Below are 18,492 nucleotides of genomic sequence, written 5' to 3' on the forward strand. Positions count from 1 at the left end.
GTCCTTAGCATGCCCTGACTGAGGGTTTCCCCTAAACTGAACCTCACTCGCTAAGCAGAGGGTAGGGATGCCAAATCCCAGTGAAGAAAAGTATGGATGGTGACAGATGTTCCTACGTGATGATGTGGATGCTGCTCAAAGAGTGCTAATGACAGAGCTGATTAGACTCAATAGAGAGTTCTTGTTTCTGGTTGGTGATTCCTAGAGCTGTCAGGTCTAGGAGCTAAGCTTGAGGGCAGATCTACACTACAGCCTGGTTCCATGCTCTTGAGATCGATCCACCAGCGATCAATTTAGCAGGTCTAGTGAAGACCCACCAAATCGACAGCAGATCGCTCTCCAGTCGACACCTGTACTCTACCCTGTGATGGGTAGAGCTGGGCTAAGTGACAGAACCTCAGAATGTTATGTTGTGGGAGCAGTGACCAGTGATGGCAGAGAAGCAGCAGTAGCCATAGCAGTGGCGGAGAAGCAGTAGTGGCCAGTGATGGCAGAGAGATGGTGGCCAGTGGTTGTGGTGGCAGACAGTGGCAGCGGCAGCAAAGAAACAGTTGTAGCTGCAAGCGAGTTGAAGAAGCATTACTTGATGCCCCTCCCCTAGTCCCTGGGGTGGGAGATGAGCCCTGTGAACACATCTCTGAACTCTGGATCTTCACTAACTATTGACAGCCAACTGTGAGGGGGGTGAAACGGAGGGAGAGAGGAGTGATGTGTTAAAAAGACATTTGTTTGTCAGACTTTCCCACCACAAGGTAAGAAACTGAGGCAAAGGACACTGGCCCAATGCACTGTGGGTCGGGTATGTTTATGGTTGCATGCTTTTCAAGGTGGTTTTGATGTTTTCCCAAATTAATGCTTGGTTCCTTTTCCCTTTTAATAAAAGTTCTCGTTTGCTATACATAGACTCTGTGCTTGTGAGTGGGGAAGTATTGCCTCTTAGAGGTGCCCAGGGATGGTGGTAGGTTTTCCCAGATTGCTGGTTAGGAGCTCGAGCCTGTTCTGTTTTGTATTGTTAAGAGGAACCCTTTTATATTGAAATCGGCTCCTGTTACTGCCATCTCCACTTGGGAGAAGGGGTACATACATAAGATTTAGTCATATTTTTTCTAGTAACCACAAGTGATTAAGGGCCAGAATCTCTGTTGTATCTTGCATCTACTGGGTGCAGTGAGGAGAGGGCTTCAAAAAGCCAGTTGAAATTCCGTGATCCTGAGGCTATTTTCACTCTTGCCCCATCATAGTTTAGAGTAGCCTTGTGATTTCTCTAATCTGTTCTGGCTGACTGAACTCCCCTTGCCATCGCCCCAGAGGCCAGATGACAATCACTAAAGTATAACACAGGATCCCTCCCCTCTGGACATACTCCTGGAATGTCCCCTGTGCCAGGGCCTCGCTGGAAGAACCTTCAACTAGGGAGATCTGGCTCTTTCATACCACCGTAGCACAGATGGGCCCCAGTAGGGGAGAGAACTTGGCCTGGAAGTTTTTTTTACTTAATTTAGTAAGAACATAAGAAATCACAGGACTGGATTGAAACATTTACTAAAATGAAATGTCACTAGATATTTTTAGATTACAAGGTTTCTTTATTGTACTAAAACCTATGTTTCAGATAAACAGTTTTATATGGCTTTCCTTTTTTAAAAAAACTTTGCACTAGTTGCATTTACTCTTGCACTACTATGTGTCAACATAGTCACACTCATGCAGACACTAAAGTCCATGGGGCTACTCATGTGAATAAAATTACTCATGTAAGCATATGCAGGATCAGGGCTTATGATACTAGTAAAATTACAGCATCTTATTACTTAGTCAAACCACAAATTGTGACAGATTTAGCCAATTTTTTTAAGTAGTATTCTGGCAATTTAGAAAAAACTTACAAAATTATGTATGTCTAGTGTATTTATGCCGCTGGTTTAGAAAATGTCCTATAATAGCAGTGGGAAGAAAGATGATTAGACGAGTGATAAAGCGATCTTAACTACTTAGAAGTGCATAGTAATTGAAGTTTAAATTACATTATAAGACCCCAACCCTGCAAAACGATCTGCAGAGCCTGAGCCTTATTCCTGTGTAGTGTTCTGCTGACTTACATGGATGCAAAGTCCCACGTTCTATTGCCCTCTACTGGATAGAATCAAGAAGTGCTTGACTGTGCATTATAGAAATCTTCTGTCTTTCTTCAGTTGTCAGAGGCTATCCACCCACCATTGTGATCTGGGAGTGTCACATTCCTGTTCTAGAAATGGACTGGTTACAGAGCTTGTTTATACACACATGTTCTTCATAAGTTCCTTTAATGCTTGGCGAGGTATGGCTGCAGTTTGTTTAAAAAAGATATTTTACACAAAATGTCACCTAGTAGCTAAATAGTATAATACAGTTTAGCATTCCAGTTCAGGGAGGAAGGAGGCCCCTTCCTACTAGATGAGAACAAAATATGATGCAGTCATCCCAAACCATTGATAAAGTGGTCTGTTAGAGCAAATGATTGTGTAGTCATTCAGGAACACCAAAGAAGGCAGATTTTCACAGTCACAAGTTCTGAGATTCTTAGTATAGGTCTAGGCAAGTTATGCATTGTTCTTTTTAATCTTCTTCAGAAGATGAGTTTCTGCTATCACATCTGAAATATTTAATGTCTTTAGAGCTTGTTCTACATTCAGCAAGAAATAAGGGCTATTTGGATTTCTTCCTCCCTCAATTTTTCTTCGGTCAGCACAGAGTCCTTCCTGCATTGAGAAACAGGGCTCAAATCAGGAAAGATTAGACTTGTAGATTTTTTTGGAGTACAGTAACACTCTCAGTGTGCTATGCGCTGCTCAGATACAGTGAGATTATACAAAGGTTGCTAACCCCTCTTGTCAAGTGCACAGCCATATCTCAGGTTACCCTGCAGACTAATTGAACAAGAATTCTAAAATAGAATCTAACCTCCTGGGGTATGATTTATTAATATATGTTATAGCCCAGTATGTGCTAAGAAATCTACATTTGTCAGTTTTCCACAGGTCTCCCTGTCAGTTTCTCACTAGGTTCTGCAAATAGTCCTTCATCCCTTGTTGCAGGGTTCACAACAGTCCTTTCCACTCCTCAACTGCAGAGATTCTCCATTGCCCCTAGGTTTGCAACAGCCCTTCACAAGCTCCTCCTGTGGTTTACACAAACCTTTTCCAGGCCCCTTGCCTGAGGAGACCTACAGCCATTACTGTTCCTTTAGGTCTCTTCCTCCCAACTCGTTGCCACTTGTTATGGCCGGGTTTCCTTCTTCACTGACAGAGTGGCTGGGCATTTATATCCTGTTTCATGTCCCAACAGGCCTTGGTCTCGGTCTCAGTCACATGCCCCCACTCTACCCTGAGTAGAGTCTCTGATATCTTATTACTGTATATAGAATGGATCATTTTCCATATGGAAGTAGAGGAATAGCTTAATAGCTAAGTTAACTGCAACATTAAAATGGGTTTAGGACTTTATTCTCACATTAGGAGTTCTTACTCTTGCATTAGTCTTTGAGTTTTCTTTACTGTTTTAATTCAGTTTCTAACCTTCTTTTCTGCTTGCATGAACTGGCACTCAGTTCCATTTACTCTCCCATTCAATCAGAGTGATTATCATGAGAAGTTATTGCCTCAAATTTTCCTTCTTTTGATGTCATTGAGGCTAGTGAGACATCAGATTTTAGTAAGGCTTGCTCAATCATTTTTATCACTGGCTAACTGTGCTCCATGGGAGTTACTTTCAAGTGCAGGTCAGCGTGTCCTGCTTCACTGGAGGCTATGGTTTTAAAAGTATCAAGTGTCCACTGGCTTGGATTTAGATTGTTGGCATCCTCCAGAATTCACCAATTCAACCCTGATCTTATAAAATAAAAGCCTATAGAACTTCTTGTCCTCCTGGTTTGTATGTATTGTTGGAAGCTCTTGGAGCAGTATTAAAACAGATCCTCCATATTGGAAACTGGGTTCCACCCATCCAAAATGCCCTCGTATCTTAATGTAAGTGCTGTCATCTGGCATGAATCACTTAAATTTTCATTTGCTTATTTCCATGAATGAAAGTACTTATTACTAAATAACTCCCCATATTATTTAGATGTCCTAAAATTGTCAGACCTGCCTGCTTGCATTGCATTAGGAAGTTTACAATTGGGGGTGGGGGAAGCCCCTCAGGAATGATCCCCTCTTTTAATGTACTCTTAAAAGTGTATTTTTACCTGAGTAACATCTGTCACAGGATATATGCATAGTAATTCACTGAAGGGTGGCATGTGAGCCCTCTACCGCGCGTCAGTAGCCCACTGGTCATCATAATCATTGCAAAATATATGTACAGATAATATTTAAGGAGTTATGTTTCTGTGCTGAAAATTATGTTCTTAAGGTCTTGGAGTTAGGGCAGGTTTCCAGGAGGGGACATACCTTGGAAATATTCCTTTCAGCAGGAGTTAACAGACACTTATCTCCCTCTCTGGCCCTTTGGATATTGTGTGTTGTATGCAAATAGGCATACTATGCCAGTTGAAAAATGAGAGATTGTGAAGTGTATGAGAAAGGAAATCTACCAGATGAAACACACAGCAGGGGGTGTCCTGTTTATGAATAAAGACAAAGGATGGGACCGGTATATCTTGGAGTGGAGGGAATGACAAAGAAACACAGTGACAGGAGGGGCACAGCCAACGTGGTTGTGAAGTTCTGCAAGGATTTTCGGTAACCAACACTTGGTTAGATATGAGAGTTTCTTGTTAATTAAGTCTAGGCCAGGGGTTGGCAACCTTTCAGAAGCGGTGTGCCAAGTCTTCATTTATTCATTCTAATTTAAGGTTTTGCGTGCCGGTAATACATTTTAATGTTTTTAGAAGGTCTCTTTTTAAAAGTCTGTAATATATAACTAAACTATTGTTGTATGTAAAGTAAATAAGGTTTTTAAAATGTTTAAGAAGGTTCATTTAAAATGCAGAGCCCCCGGACCGGTGGCCAGGACTCGGGCAGTGTGAGTGCCACTGAAAATCAGCTCGCGTGCCGCCTTTGGCACCTGTGCCATAGGTTGCCTACCCCTGGTCTAGGCTTTAGAGGTGAGGGTTCATAGAATATCAGGGTTGGAAGGGACCTCAGAAGGTCATCTAGTCCAACCCTCTGTCAGAGCAGGACCAATCTCCAACTACATAAGATTTTATTTTGCAGGTAACCTTTTGTTTCCAATACTTCTACTTGTTACTACTTGAATCTCTAAGCTTGTTAAATAAACTTACACTTGATTTCAGTATAAACCTGTCTACGTGCTGTGTGCTAAATAGAGAGGTGCTCTGAGGTAGAACTGGTAAGCTGGAGTATATTGTTTCTTTGGAAGCAGCAAATCTGTGAATAATGCGAGTGTCCAGTTGGGCAGGAGCTGAACACTCCAGGGAGACACTTGGAGAGTTGGAATGTGCCAGTTGCTAACCTGTAAAGCAGGCCTGCACAACTCGTAAAGCAGTGAGGGCCATATTACTCCAAAGAAAAGAGCTGAGGGATGAACCCCACTCCCAGCCCCCCCAAAACAGAACACACACACCCCCAGCGCCGCCTGCCCACTCGGTTCATCATCCCCCCCATGAAATAAGGGGAGGGGGAAAAGGGTACAGTTTGAAGGGATTTTCTGGGGGTGTGAACTAAGCCGGGAAGGGGAAAAGGGGGCACTGTGAGGAGATTGCATGTGACTATCCAACACACAAACACAGGGGCTGCAGGAGCCCTGGGGGGGGGGCAGCAGTTGGGGCAGGGCAGGTGGAATCACAACACACACACACACACACACACACAAACCAAACACACACACACACAACACAACACACACACACACACACACACACACACACCATCCACACACCACACACACACACACGTACCTATGTCCCCTGGGGGGCGTTGAACTGTCTGCGGGCAGCCAGGAAATTCCCCATCACTACGGAGGCACCTGGAAGCAACCAGCACAGTAGCCTCCTCCCCTTAATGATAGGGGGGTCTTGGCCCAGTTCCTCCCCCCTGTGAACTGGGGTCGACGTCCAGGCCAGGCACCCTCCCCTCGCTCAGACTTTACCAGCTCTGCCTCGTGCCCAGCGCTTACGGTGACCAGATGTTCCAATTTTATAGGAACAATCCTGATTCTTGGGTCTCTTTCTCTTATTAGGTCCTTTATTCCCCCAGTCCCCTGTCCTGATTTTTCACATTTGCTCTCTGGTCACCCTACCCACCACTTCCCACCTCAGCAGGCCCTGGAAGTGACACACCGCCTGATTGCCGAGCGGGAATGGAGACACGTAGACACGTGCACTTCTGGCTGTTAGGGCGGTTAGGAGCACGGCACGCGGCATGGGGGCCTGTGAGGATTCCCCCCCCCCCACAGGCAGGGGGCGAACCCAGGGCCGGTGCAAGGATTTTTGCGCCCTAGTGAAACTTTCGCCTTGCATACCCCAGCACATCGGTTCATTGAGGGGCAAATCCTAACAAGCCTTTATAGATCCCAGGGGCCAGCTGTGCCCAGGGCTGCTCCAGACCAGGTTCCCCCCCCACCCCCTCCCCTGAGGGTGCAAAGCACCATCCAGGCAGCTCCCACCCAAGTCCACTCACTGGCTTTGGGCCTCTGCAGCCGCCCTGCAAAGGAGCGCGGCGTGGCTAGTGGGGAGCAGCCACGCCCCCTGCCCCCTTGCCCAGGCTGCAGCCCACCCCCAGGGGTGCTCCTGCAAAGCTGCAATGGATGCAGCGGGTGCCGGCCTGCCACCGCCGCCCTCCTGGAGCAGGCTCAGGGCCATGCACCCCAGTGGCTCACATGCCCGAGAGCTGCAAGCCCGAGCGTGGTGAGGGGCGAGCTGGGGGCGCATGGGGCCGACCGACCTCATGCATCTGCTACAGCCTGCAGGAGCCCCCGGGGAGGCACTGGGCCGCAGCCTGGGCAGGAAGGGCGGGGGGTGTGGCTGCTCCCACTAGCGATGCCACTGCCTTTGCAGGCTGCTGCCCCCTGTGCCATGCGGCTCCTCCATGGTTGGGCTTGCCGCCCCTGCAAGCCAACGCTCCTGGCTCTCCGGTGGCTTCCGGAAGGCAGTTCTCCGTGCCGAGCCAGGTCATCGCATTTCTTAGGGTTACCATATTTCACAAATACAAAAAAGAGGATGGGGGAGATCCCCACCCGAGTCCCGCTCCATCCCTCCCTCCCACTTCCCACCATTCTCAGAACCCCCAACCCCCTGCTCCTTTCCCCTGACTGCCCCTCTGAGACCCCACCCACCCTAACTGCCCCTTGGACCATACCCCACCTGTCCCTGGCGGCCCCAACCTATTCCCACCCGACAGCACCCCCCCCCGGAACTCCTAACCCATTCAACCCTCTACCTGCTCCCTGTCCCCTGACTGCTTCGATCCCTCTCCACCCCTGCCCCCTGACTGCCCCCCCAGAACTCCCAACCCTCCTCCTTCCCCTGACTGCCCCCCAGGACTCCCCTTACCACCAAGCTGCTCCAGCCACTGGCTCCATGTGGAGCGAAACTAAACAAGCTGCCAAGCACCCTGCCCCTCCCCTGCAGAGTGCTATGATGTGATGCTGAGGCAGGGGGAGCAGGGGAGGGACTCTGCCTGCTGGAGGCCAATGGGAGCAGCTAAATCAGACCGAGGTGCCCAATCAGCCGTACCGCACTCTGCGTGAGGGGAGGGGGAGGGAGGAAAAATCCCAGACGATTGCACTGGCCCTGAGCAAACCCGACAGCCCCACCCTGCCGCTTGCCCGCAGGCCGCGCAGTGAGCCCATGCGGGCCGCATGTTGTATAGGCCTGCTGTAACGTAACAGTGAGGCCTGCAAAGCCTAGAGAGGAACGCTTGTGTTGCCTATGGCTGGTAGAGTTGGGGAGCTGACCCATGGTAGTCATAGAGGAGGCTTCCTCATGCAATGGGCAAGTGGTAGTGAGGTGCCTCACAACCCTGGGTGCCCCGGGAAGCATCACAAATACCAATTCCAATTTAAAAAAATCTCAAATTAGACCCTAGTGGTGGGAGTTTGTTGCTTTTTTAGAGTGCTATTGTTAAAAACAATTTTAGATCTCAGTCTAGCAAAGCCCCCAGATTTTTTACTCAGATTTGTTGCAGAAACGTTCAATACAATGAGTCCTTGAAATAATACTGTCATACATTATTATTTTAATGTCTTGGTGTAAATCAATTCAAAGTACTTAGACAACAGCTTAAGCTTTTCTGTAGTTCCTGACTGAGACAGTCTTTGTAAACTTCATTAGTTTGGTGACTTCTGCTGTAGATTTCCTGTTTGTCAGAAATTAATTTATTTTATCTTCCCTTCTTTCTGACATTATTCCTGAATCACTGTCCTCTGTTTCATGTTGGTTCTGTGCTGCAGCCAAATAGCTCCAATTATTTCTGAAAAGGGGGTACAAGCACCAGATGTTAATGTAATCTTATTTGAATTGCTGAACTTTTATTTTAAGTTAGTTTCTTTTAGGAAAATAGAAATGTGAAATACATTGTTTTGTTTAATTACAGAACATTGGCACTGTTCCTCTTTGCTCTAAATTGTTTTGAATCTAATATGCCGGAGAGTTTGGTCTGAGTAAAAACTGCAGTATATAGTCCCTATATAATAATCTGCACATCCAGGTTAAAGTCCTACTTCATCTAGGTCCCAGGATGCAATGCAAATAAACCCTAAACCCCATCCTCTTTAAATATTACCTTTGTGCATTCAGATTTCATATTTTCTGCAGGTGATTGTTTCAACCATCCATTGGTTCTACTGTAAAGAATGAAATAAACATGGTATAATAGCCTGAATTTGTTAGCCAAACATCTTTCCTTTCCTTTGCATGCCTTTAGTATGTGTTTCATAAACTGTTAACATATAAAGCTACCTTTTGGATATGCTTTCTGGTCAGGTTGGTAGCCAAAAATGCATGATTTATAGAGAGGAGGGTAAGAAGTCTTGGTGGGTCTTTCACACGCCCTAGTAAGATATTACGTAATGACACTTGCATCTCAGGAGAAGCTGTGTGTCCTTAAAGCTGTTGAGTAAGTGGAGTGATCGTATCAATTTCTGAGGAAGGGGTGAGAGAAAAGAGGGTCACAAACATGAAAGATATTTACACCCACTTTTGCTGAAGACTTATTTGTTCTCAAGCTGTAGATCCTCAGCTGCCTCCCCCTAATACGCTGAGCATTTTACTGGTCTCGCTGTCCTGGCTAGTATTTTCCAATAGAAAGTGAAACTGGTAAAACTTGGTAGTGGTAGGTTTTAGGACTTGGGGCAAAAATTACCAAGTGACTTTCTAAGGCTTGATATCTGTACAATGACATAACATTTTAACACAAGCTTGGTATTATTGGAAACCTCGCATTACAGGATTTCAAATGGGATGATCCACAAAATATTGTGAAATTATTGGCATTAAAATGGTATTTTTTATTTTAAAAAAGTAAAATCATGTTGCCTTATGTTATTATTTCCACATTTAAGTTAGTGTGACTATATGGCTCTAAAATATTTGCTTTCACAAGGAGAGAACTGGGCAGAGTGAATCCACTTGTGTATATTTTGAATCATAAACAAAAATGAATTTGGTTTTAGCCACAGTGGAAAGATGTCTACTTCAAAATTACTTAGCGCACTTGGCAGTTTTCTAGAAGAAGCTCAATAAGTGGAATTGCTGAGGTTTACAAATCTAGAGTGATTTGAACAGTGGAGTATGAAAAAACCAAAGATAAACAGAATCTGAAACTAAACTATTTTGATACATATATATAATTATTTTTCAGAGTCATAAAATCCATGTACGAACTAAAGGAGGCAAAGTGATCTGTCTGGGAACTCTTCATGGAAATGCAGATATTCATGCAGCAGAGAAAAGTGTAAGCAAAAAGTGAAGTCTTCACTTTTGGGGATTGTTATATGTATAATTCAAGTTGTGGGATGTAAAGTAGGTAAATGCTGAGAAATGTTTATGTACCACAACTTGATTCTGGTCAGCTAATCTTCATCTCATTCTTACCTGGTCTACGCTCTATCTGGTTATCATCTTTTTCATATGGCTAGTCCACACACTACATTAGTCCACACCATAGGGGTGTAAATTCTAATGCACACTAACATATTGCACACTAACTGGCCTGTATGTACCCAGCTGATGTGTGCTAAAAGTTCCCTAGTGCATGTTAATGTACTGTAGTCTGTTTGAAAAGGATTACATTCAAACACACTAGGGAACTTTTACTGACTGCTAGTAGTGTCCACACAGGCCAGATAGTGATGCTAGTGCAGTGGTTCTCAGCCAGGGGCACATGTACCCCTGGGGGGTGCACAGAGGTTTTTCAGGGGGTACATAAACTCATCTAGATGTTTAACTAGTTTTACAACAGGCCACATAAAAAGCACTAGTGAAGTCTGTACAAAGTAAAATTTCATACAATGACCATTTATACTGCTCTGTATACTGTACACTGAAATGTAAGTACAATATTCATATTCCACTTGATTTATTTTATAATTATATGGTAATAATGAGAAAGTAAGCAATTTTTCAGTAATAGTGTCCTGTAACACTTTTGTATTTTTCTGGCTGATTTTGTAAGCAAGTAGTTTTTAAGTGAGGTGTAACTTGGGTGTACACAAGACACATCAGACTCCTGAAAGGGGTACAGTAGTCTGGAAAGGTTGAGAGCCACTGTGCTAGTGCACATTAGAATTTATACCCCTCTGGTGTGGACTAATGCACGGTGTAGACAAGCCCTTAGACTGTTAGCTCTTCAGGGCAAGGACTGTCTTTTTCTTATATATGTACATTGTCTAGCACAGTGGAGCCCCAGTCCTGATTGGGGGGTCTAGTCACTACACCAATACAAATAATAATAATGAAGAAATCCTCTCTCACTTGTGGAGAGATCAGAGACTGGAACTCAAGATTTCTTATTTTGTCTTTTATAAAGTATGTCAGTTAAATTACTAAACTAAGATTCAAATCTGGTATCTTGCTGACAAGACTACTTTTTGTATCTTTGACTGTTTAACTTGCTTCATTTTAAATTTTGCACGTGAGGTCAATCAATAAATATGAATTCTGCCATAGTAGATTTAAATGCTAATTTTTGTTAATAAATAAAAATCATTCTTCTTTTATTCTACCATAGGAATAAATTAGCTATGGAATAAGTAGATGCAACTCTATCAGTTCCAGCTTAGCTATGACTCCTTACGTTAGGATTAAATTGTCCAAAACTTTTAAATATGGGTGCCTGAAATAGTCATCTAAATTCATATTTAAGTTCCCAGTTAAGAGTGACTTGATATTCAAAAGTACTGAACACCCACAGCTAACACTGAAGTTAATGAGAGTTAAGCATCTCTGAATCAGTTGATTTATTTACGTTCTTAAATATGGATTTAGCTGCCTAACTTTAGGCAACCAAGTTTAAACATGTTGGCCATAATGTTTTAACAAAAATTGTGTACAAGATAGTGTACAATGGATCTTAATCACATCTAATAATTTCAGGACTGTAAGGTCAACAAAACTAAAGCAGAAAATGGTTTGTGTGTATCTGGGTAGTTGTTAAGGTAAAATACCAGTGCTGAATGAGTGTGTGTAATACTAATTATTCAATGGTAATACTAATCATACAATGTAAACTGAAGAGTGTGGTTAATACAAACCAGTTTTAAAGTAGAAGTAGTTCATATTTTCCACCAGATGGCATCATAAGGCAAGTTTCATGCCACTTTGCTTCATTTGCCTTTCTTAATGGTAAGAGAGATAAGAGTATTCTCTACAGCTACCCTTCCTTGGACCAGATCTGGGCCCCTGCTTCAGTGGTGCAAAGGGACTCTAAAGCTGTCCTAACTAGACAGCTGAGAATTCCTCTGACTATGCTACCCCAGCCTGACCTTTTAGCGTACAGTCATCTGAAGGAAGCGTGTGACTTGACCTTGGGCCTAATCTGAGGGGCCTTTGCTTTTTCAAGTTAAGTAAGATTCAGAGTAGTGTAAGGGGCCATATGTCAAAGCAGATTCACTTGTTTTACAACATACTAGCTTTGGCTCTCTTCTCATATATGTTGGTGTAAATTAGGATTAACATAAGTAAGTCATTTGTTATAATCTACTCTCATTTACATCCATGAATTGAGTGGAGTTACTCCAAATTTACACTGGTTTTACCGAGAGTAGAATTTAGCTATGGAGTTGCAACAGTGTAAAGCCAGTGTCAGATCAGAATCAGGCACAGAAGCATTTCACGTATTAATTAGAATGTGATATTTGTATTGTCATACAAAAGTACAGCCTATCTAAAGATAATCTAATGTAATGGATGCATTTTAACCTTAGAAATATTACTATTTTTTTTATATAAATGTTCTGCTAAAATGTGATTTTTCTGAAGCAATAAAACATTAAAATAAATTTCATACAGCTTTTAATATTTGGAAATGTACTTTGCTAAAAGCCCATAATAATTTACATAATGTGGTTAAGGACTACTCTGCTCTCAGTAACACCTTTATAAATCCACAGTATCTTTATATAGATCATTGGAGCAACTTTGAATTTACAGCCATGGCACTCGGAACAGAATTTGTCCCATCGTGTTTATCTACAGAGTAAAATTTCTTAATGCAGTATTTGGACAGTCAGTTTTTAGAGTATGATATTAGGCTTTTCTCAAGTAGCAGTTTCTGTTAGTAATCAGGCTGCATTATATCTGCAATGTGTGCTGTTGTTACACTTTTGTTCCATTAGTGGTAGTCGTCATTATGTAGTTATGGGTTTGTCAGCATTTCCATTATAAACCCGGAATGTGTGGGGTTTCTAGCTATGCTCTATAATTTCTTCTGGGCTGAAATTGGACACCCAAGATTTCAGCCACAAAGGGAGCTGTTGTCTAAAACACTAGACAAAATGAAGAAAAATAAGAAATGGTCAAGATGCTTATAAAACAAAGAATGAGAGCAAAAATAAATAAATAAGAAAGAAAATATAGTTTGCTTCTTACTTCAAGTATTTTTTATTGAGACTTGGAAATTAACTCGCTATTGCAAACTTGTCATGAAAACTTGCCCAGTCACAAAATCTACTCACTCCTATTTACTATACTGATGAATGAACTAATGATATTTTACTTGCCCACCTAAAGAAAACGACCCTGTGCATTTACGTAAAATGAGTTTTGCAAGGCTGAAGTAATGCATCTAAAAATATAATTGAGTTCAAAAAAGACTTAGATGTGTTCATGGAGGATAAGTTCATCAGTGGCTACTATCCAAGATGGAAAGGGACAGAACCCCATGCTTTAGGTGTCCCTATACCTCTGACTCCGAGAAGCTGGAAGTGGACAACAGGGGATGGATCACTTGATAATTGCTCTGTTCTGTTCATTCCCTCTGAAGAAAGTGGCATTGGCCACTGTCAGAAGACAGGATACTAGGCTAGATGGATCATTGGTCTGACCCAGTATGACCATTCTTATGTTCAGATCTTCCCCAGAAGGAATGGAATTCCCCAAGAATTTCTGGCGGATTGATTGGTAAAAACACTTATTTCGGTAGGAAGTCATTGGCTAGTCTACACTTGTAGGATCTTCTATAACACTTAACAAAACCAAACCATTTGGATTCTGCCAAAAATCCATAAAAGATAAACAATTCAACATTGAAAATAGTCACAGTGAGGAGCCACCCTGTTTTATCCATCTTTCTCTGTTTACAGTATGTGTCTTAACTGTGTATCCTGCTTTTGTGGGCATGCACTTGTGGGCGAGATCTGAGGTGATTTTAGAATTTTGAGGTGCCTTGAAATGCTCATTCCTCACCTCAGTAACTTTCAGTGGTAACTAGCTGCCTCATTGCACTTCACCTCAATATCAACCATTGCATCCAGTAACAAGTAAGCACATTAGCTGTCTATCACTGATAAAAATGTTAAGCGGTGAAATTGTTAATAATGTTAATATTTAAATTGTCATCAGCAGGAGCCAGAGTTAATACCCCATGAGGATAAATGGGGAATTTCACACACCTAGAACTATTGTTTCAGGCTTTCTTTGCGTATTCAGGAAAGCAGCTCTGCAGCTTTACACTTAGGCTATATCTACACTAGATGTGTTTTTGTTAGAATTTTGCTGCCTATATTTCCATTCCACTGATAGTAACAATGATGGCTTCACTAATGTAGATGGGGCTCCAGGGGGTCACCAACATTTTAAAAAACATGACATCTAATTCTGTTCTGAGTAGGTCTTGATGACCTGATGCTTAAAATGCCAAGAGCCACCATTGCCTTGGCTACATTAGCACTGCAACAAGAAGAAAATAAGGCCACATCTACTCTACAAAGTTAAGTTGACTTAAGTTAGATCAATGATCATAAGGTGCTTTAATTACATCAGTTGTACACATCCACACAATTTTCTTTGCATTGGCGGAGCATGTCCATAGTCAATGCTCTTGCACTGACACAGAGAGCATTGCATCATGGGAAGCTATCCCACTGTGCAACTCACCGAGCTCTGGGAGCTCTGGGAATGGATTGCGATGCATCATGGGGTTGTGCTTACCATCCCATGATGCAGTTTATTTTGTCTCATCATTTCATGGGCTTCCAACTTAGTTTCGTGACGTTTTTTAACAGCCCTTGTAAACTGTGCGCCTGCCATCACCTCTGCCTGAAAGCATGGATCCTGCACTGCTGACCAGTCTAGTGATGAGCATTATGAACACAACATGACTAGTCCTGCTGTATTTCATAAGCTATGAAACGGAAAATGATTCAGTGGTGCCTGCCCTGCTGTGTGCCATGTAAAGAAAGAAATCAAGATTGCTGCTGACATTCACGGGGCAGCTGCACATGGTGGACTGTCAGTACTGGGCTCGAGAAACAAGCATCGCGTGGTGGGATTGCATCGTGATGCATGTAGGGGATGACGAGCAGTGGCTGCAGAACTTTTGGATGCGCAAATCCACCTTCCTGGAACTGTGTGGGGAGCTCGCCCCAACACTGCAGCACAAGGACACCAGAATGGAGAAGCGAGTGGCAATTGCTGTGTGGAAACTGTCAACTCCAGATTGCTCCCTGTCAGTCGCGAATCAGTTTGGAGGTGGAAAATCCACCGTGGGGGTTGTGGTGATGCAAGTGTGCAGGGCCGTTAATCGCCGCCTCCTACAAAGGACAGACTCTTGGTAACGTTCAGGAAATACTTGATGGCTTCAAGGCTTTGGGATTCCCTAACTGCAGTAGGGCAATAGATGGAAGACATATCCTTCTTTTGACCCCAGACCATCTTGAGAAGGAGAACATCAACTGAAAGGGCTACTTCTACATGATCTTGCAGGCACTGGTAGATCACTGGGGCTGTTTCACTGACATCAGTATGGGGTGGTCAGGGAAGGTGAATGATGCACACATCTTTAGAAGCACTGGACTGTGTAGAAAGCTGCAAGCTGGGACTTTCTTTCCAGACCAGAAGCTTCCAGTGGGGGATGTGGAAATGCCTATAGTGATCCTGGGGGACCTGCCTATCCCTTGCTCCCATGGCTCATGAAGCCTTGCACCAGGAACCTAAACAGCAGCAAGTAGTGCTTCAACAACTGGCTCAGCAGGTGCCAAATAACCATTGGATGTGCCTTTGGCAAATTAAAAGGTTGTTGGACTGCCTTTTTGGCAGGTTAGACCTCGATGAGGAAAGTATTCCTATGATCATTGCAGCCTGCTGTATTCTGTACAATATTTGCAAAGTGAAGGGAGAAAAGTTTCCCCAGAGGTGGAGGGTTGAGGTTGATTGGCCGGCTGCTGAGTTTGAGCAGCCAGATACAGGGCAATTAGAAGGGCACAGCAGGGTGCTATTTGAATCAGGGAGGCTTTGAAGGAACATTTTGACAGTGATTCCTAGGAATGTGTCTTTATGTGAAGCCAGGCAATGTTTATTTGGCTCCCTGAAGGACCCCTGTAGTGCTTGCTTCCTGAGCATTAATTGTACTGAGCAAATTTTCCTGACAATAGCCACTGTGTTTGAATATTAGCACCAACTAAGGTGTGTATGACACAAATACAAAGTCAATTTGTATAAAAGAATAAAGTTTAATAGCAGAACAAAACACAAATATTTCTTCAAACAGGGACATGGAAATGAGGAGCAGTCTTGCAATTATGTCTCTCAGAGCTGTGTGTAACTCCAGCTTTTATTCTGAAACCAGTCTCTAGGGGTGGAATGCAAGGGGTACTGCGAGGGAATGAGAATATGCATGGAATGTGGTGGGGGTGTTTGGAGAGGGCATGGAATGGAGTTCTGTATTGGCTGTAGAGGGACTTGTGCATGGATGTGCTCTGACTGCAGCCTAATGAGGGACTTGAGCATCTCTCTGTGGTCCTCCAGTAGCTTAATCATCCGCTCTCCTGTCCAGGCTACCCAGCCTGAGTCTTTCATTGTCTCCCTCCAGGCTCTTACTTCGCTATCTGCTGTATCTGTTGACTTCAGCACTTCCTGAAACAGGTTCGTTACCTTATCTGATGGAGTCACTCTGCCAGTGTGGAGGGGTGGGTCCTCAAGGGTACATCTGCAGAAGCCAAAGAAACAATGAACAGATTCTGTATTGTGAGTGTGCTCATGCCTGTGAATCACAAAAGTTGCGCCTCTTTCTCACTGTCCCTTGGCTAGCACACAGCTCAGCACGAGTCCCAAACATGGTGAGTTCAGCAGGGTGGGAAGGGAAATGGTCAAGAAGGTAACAAGGGCCTGGGTGGTCTGCAAAGGGAATTCCTACCAGCATCTAGGGAGACTGTTCTGAATATTGGTACCCTTTTCCACAGATGGGTAATCAAACCTGATCTCTCACTCCTGAGGGTAACCCAGGATGCAAGGGTGTATCTCCTGCATGCCACATGGCTTCAGACTAGCTCCATATGTTGCTTGACTGTGCTGCTCTGGTCCCTGCAGAAATGATTACCAGTTGGTGAAGCAAATTTTCCCACAGCGTGGGGAGAAACAAGGCAGCTCTGCCAAGAAATCTTCAGTAGAAGATTGCAGAATACCTGCAGGAAAGTTTGGTAGAGATCTCTGTGGAGGTTTCCTGGGACCTCCCGGTCTACATTAACATCTTTTCTGCCAGGCCCCTGCTGTGTATCTGTATATGCTCTGTTGTTAATTTCTTTCCCTTATCCGTCCTTTACCATATAACAAAATACATGAGAGCTCAATCTCCTCTCACCATGAAGTATCAAAGCAAAATGCATGCTTATCCATGCTCGTGTCCCCTGCTTCAGGTATGCCAAGAGTGCTGGGACTGGCTATACCCCTCTGGAGTCAAAAAGAGGTCTTGACTCGCCATGCTACCAGATCACCCTGTTGTGTGTTCCACCTCATCTTCCAACTCCATTTCCTCATCTACACTTCATCCTCAGAGTTGACTGCGCTGACCACTGCCTCTAGTCCACTTGAAGTATCCACTGGGCTATTGGTGGTAGAGGTGAGGTTGCCACCAAGGATGGCGTGCAGTTACTTGTAGAAGTGGCATGTCTTCAGTGCCGCACCAGAGCAACGGTTGGCCTTCCTTGCCTTCTGGCACGCCTGCCTCAGCTCCTTGATTTTAGCATGACCCTGCTGCATGTCCCTTTCGTGCCCCTTCTCCTGCATGCCACTAGGAATCAGCCCATAGGAATCAAAGTTCCCAAGCCTAGAGCGAAGCTGCAACTGTATAACCTCCTCTTCCCACAGACCCAGTGTGATCCATGGGGAAGCACGTCTCTTGCAGAAAGCCAGCATGATCAGCTGGGAAGATGCTGTGTGAACTGTCCAGGCTGAGCAAACAGGAAGAGGAATTTCAAAAATTCCCAGGCTCTTAAAAGGCAGAGGGGCACATACATATGTGCCTTCAGGGCAAAGGAGTTCAAACTGTTGACCAGACCGGTCAGGGTGGGCATTGTGGGACACCTCCTGGAGGCCAGTTAGGGTGACATACAAAAACACAGTGTCTACATTGAAGCTATGTCACTCTGTCACAAAAAGCCCTATGCCTTTTGTCGAGGTGGTTTTATTATGTCAGCATAGCAGGGGAATTACATCGGTGGGAGGTGCATTTCAGTGTGTACACCTCCACTGTTTTGTCAATGAAAGCTGACTTTTGTTGACAGAACTGTGTAGCAGGGACAAGGCCTTAGAGGGAGAGTTTTCAGAGGCATAAAGAGCAGTTAGGCACTGAACTTTCATTCACTTTCCATCTGAGTTGGGTACCTAACTGCCAGTTGTGCCTTTGAAAATCTCTCCCTCAACCTTTTTAAAAATGAAAGCTTAAATTCTGGAACATAATTTTGAGGGACATGTTGGTTTGTGTGGCAACTGCCACGGCTATGGAATTGCTGAATACATGGAATCTTGATGTCAATAGAGCAGTTTAGTTGTAAATAAAATGATATTTAAATGACTTTTCAGAAGTTGGCAGCAATCCATGAACATTATTGAATTATATGAGG

The 18,492-nt window shown here is 43.9% G+C and overlaps 1 protein-coding gene across 6 annotated transcripts in view; it reads left to right on the forward strand.

The window, feature by feature from the left end:
- The window catches only part of FAM185A (family with sequence similarity 185 member A), a 77,129-nt gene that overhangs the window by 4,776 nt on the left and 53,861 nt on the right, over window positions 1-18,492 (forward strand). For all 6 annotated transcript variants that reach the window (XM_075064606.1, XM_075064607.1, XM_075064612.1 and 3 more), the window contains exon 3: window positions 9,798-9,890. In XM_075064606.1, the coding sequence (XP_074920707.1) occupies window positions 9,798-9,890 (93 nt within the window). The remainder of the gene's footprint in view (window positions 1-9,797; window positions 9,891-18,492) is intronic.

The sequence above is a fragment of the Chelonoidis abingdonii genome, chromosome 1, assembly GCF_003597395.2.
Source record: "Chelonoidis abingdonii isolate Lonesome George chromosome 1, CheloAbing_2.0, whole genome shotgun sequence".
Lineage (NCBI taxonomy): Eukaryota > Metazoa > Chordata > Testudines > Testudinidae > Chelonoidis > Chelonoidis abingdonii.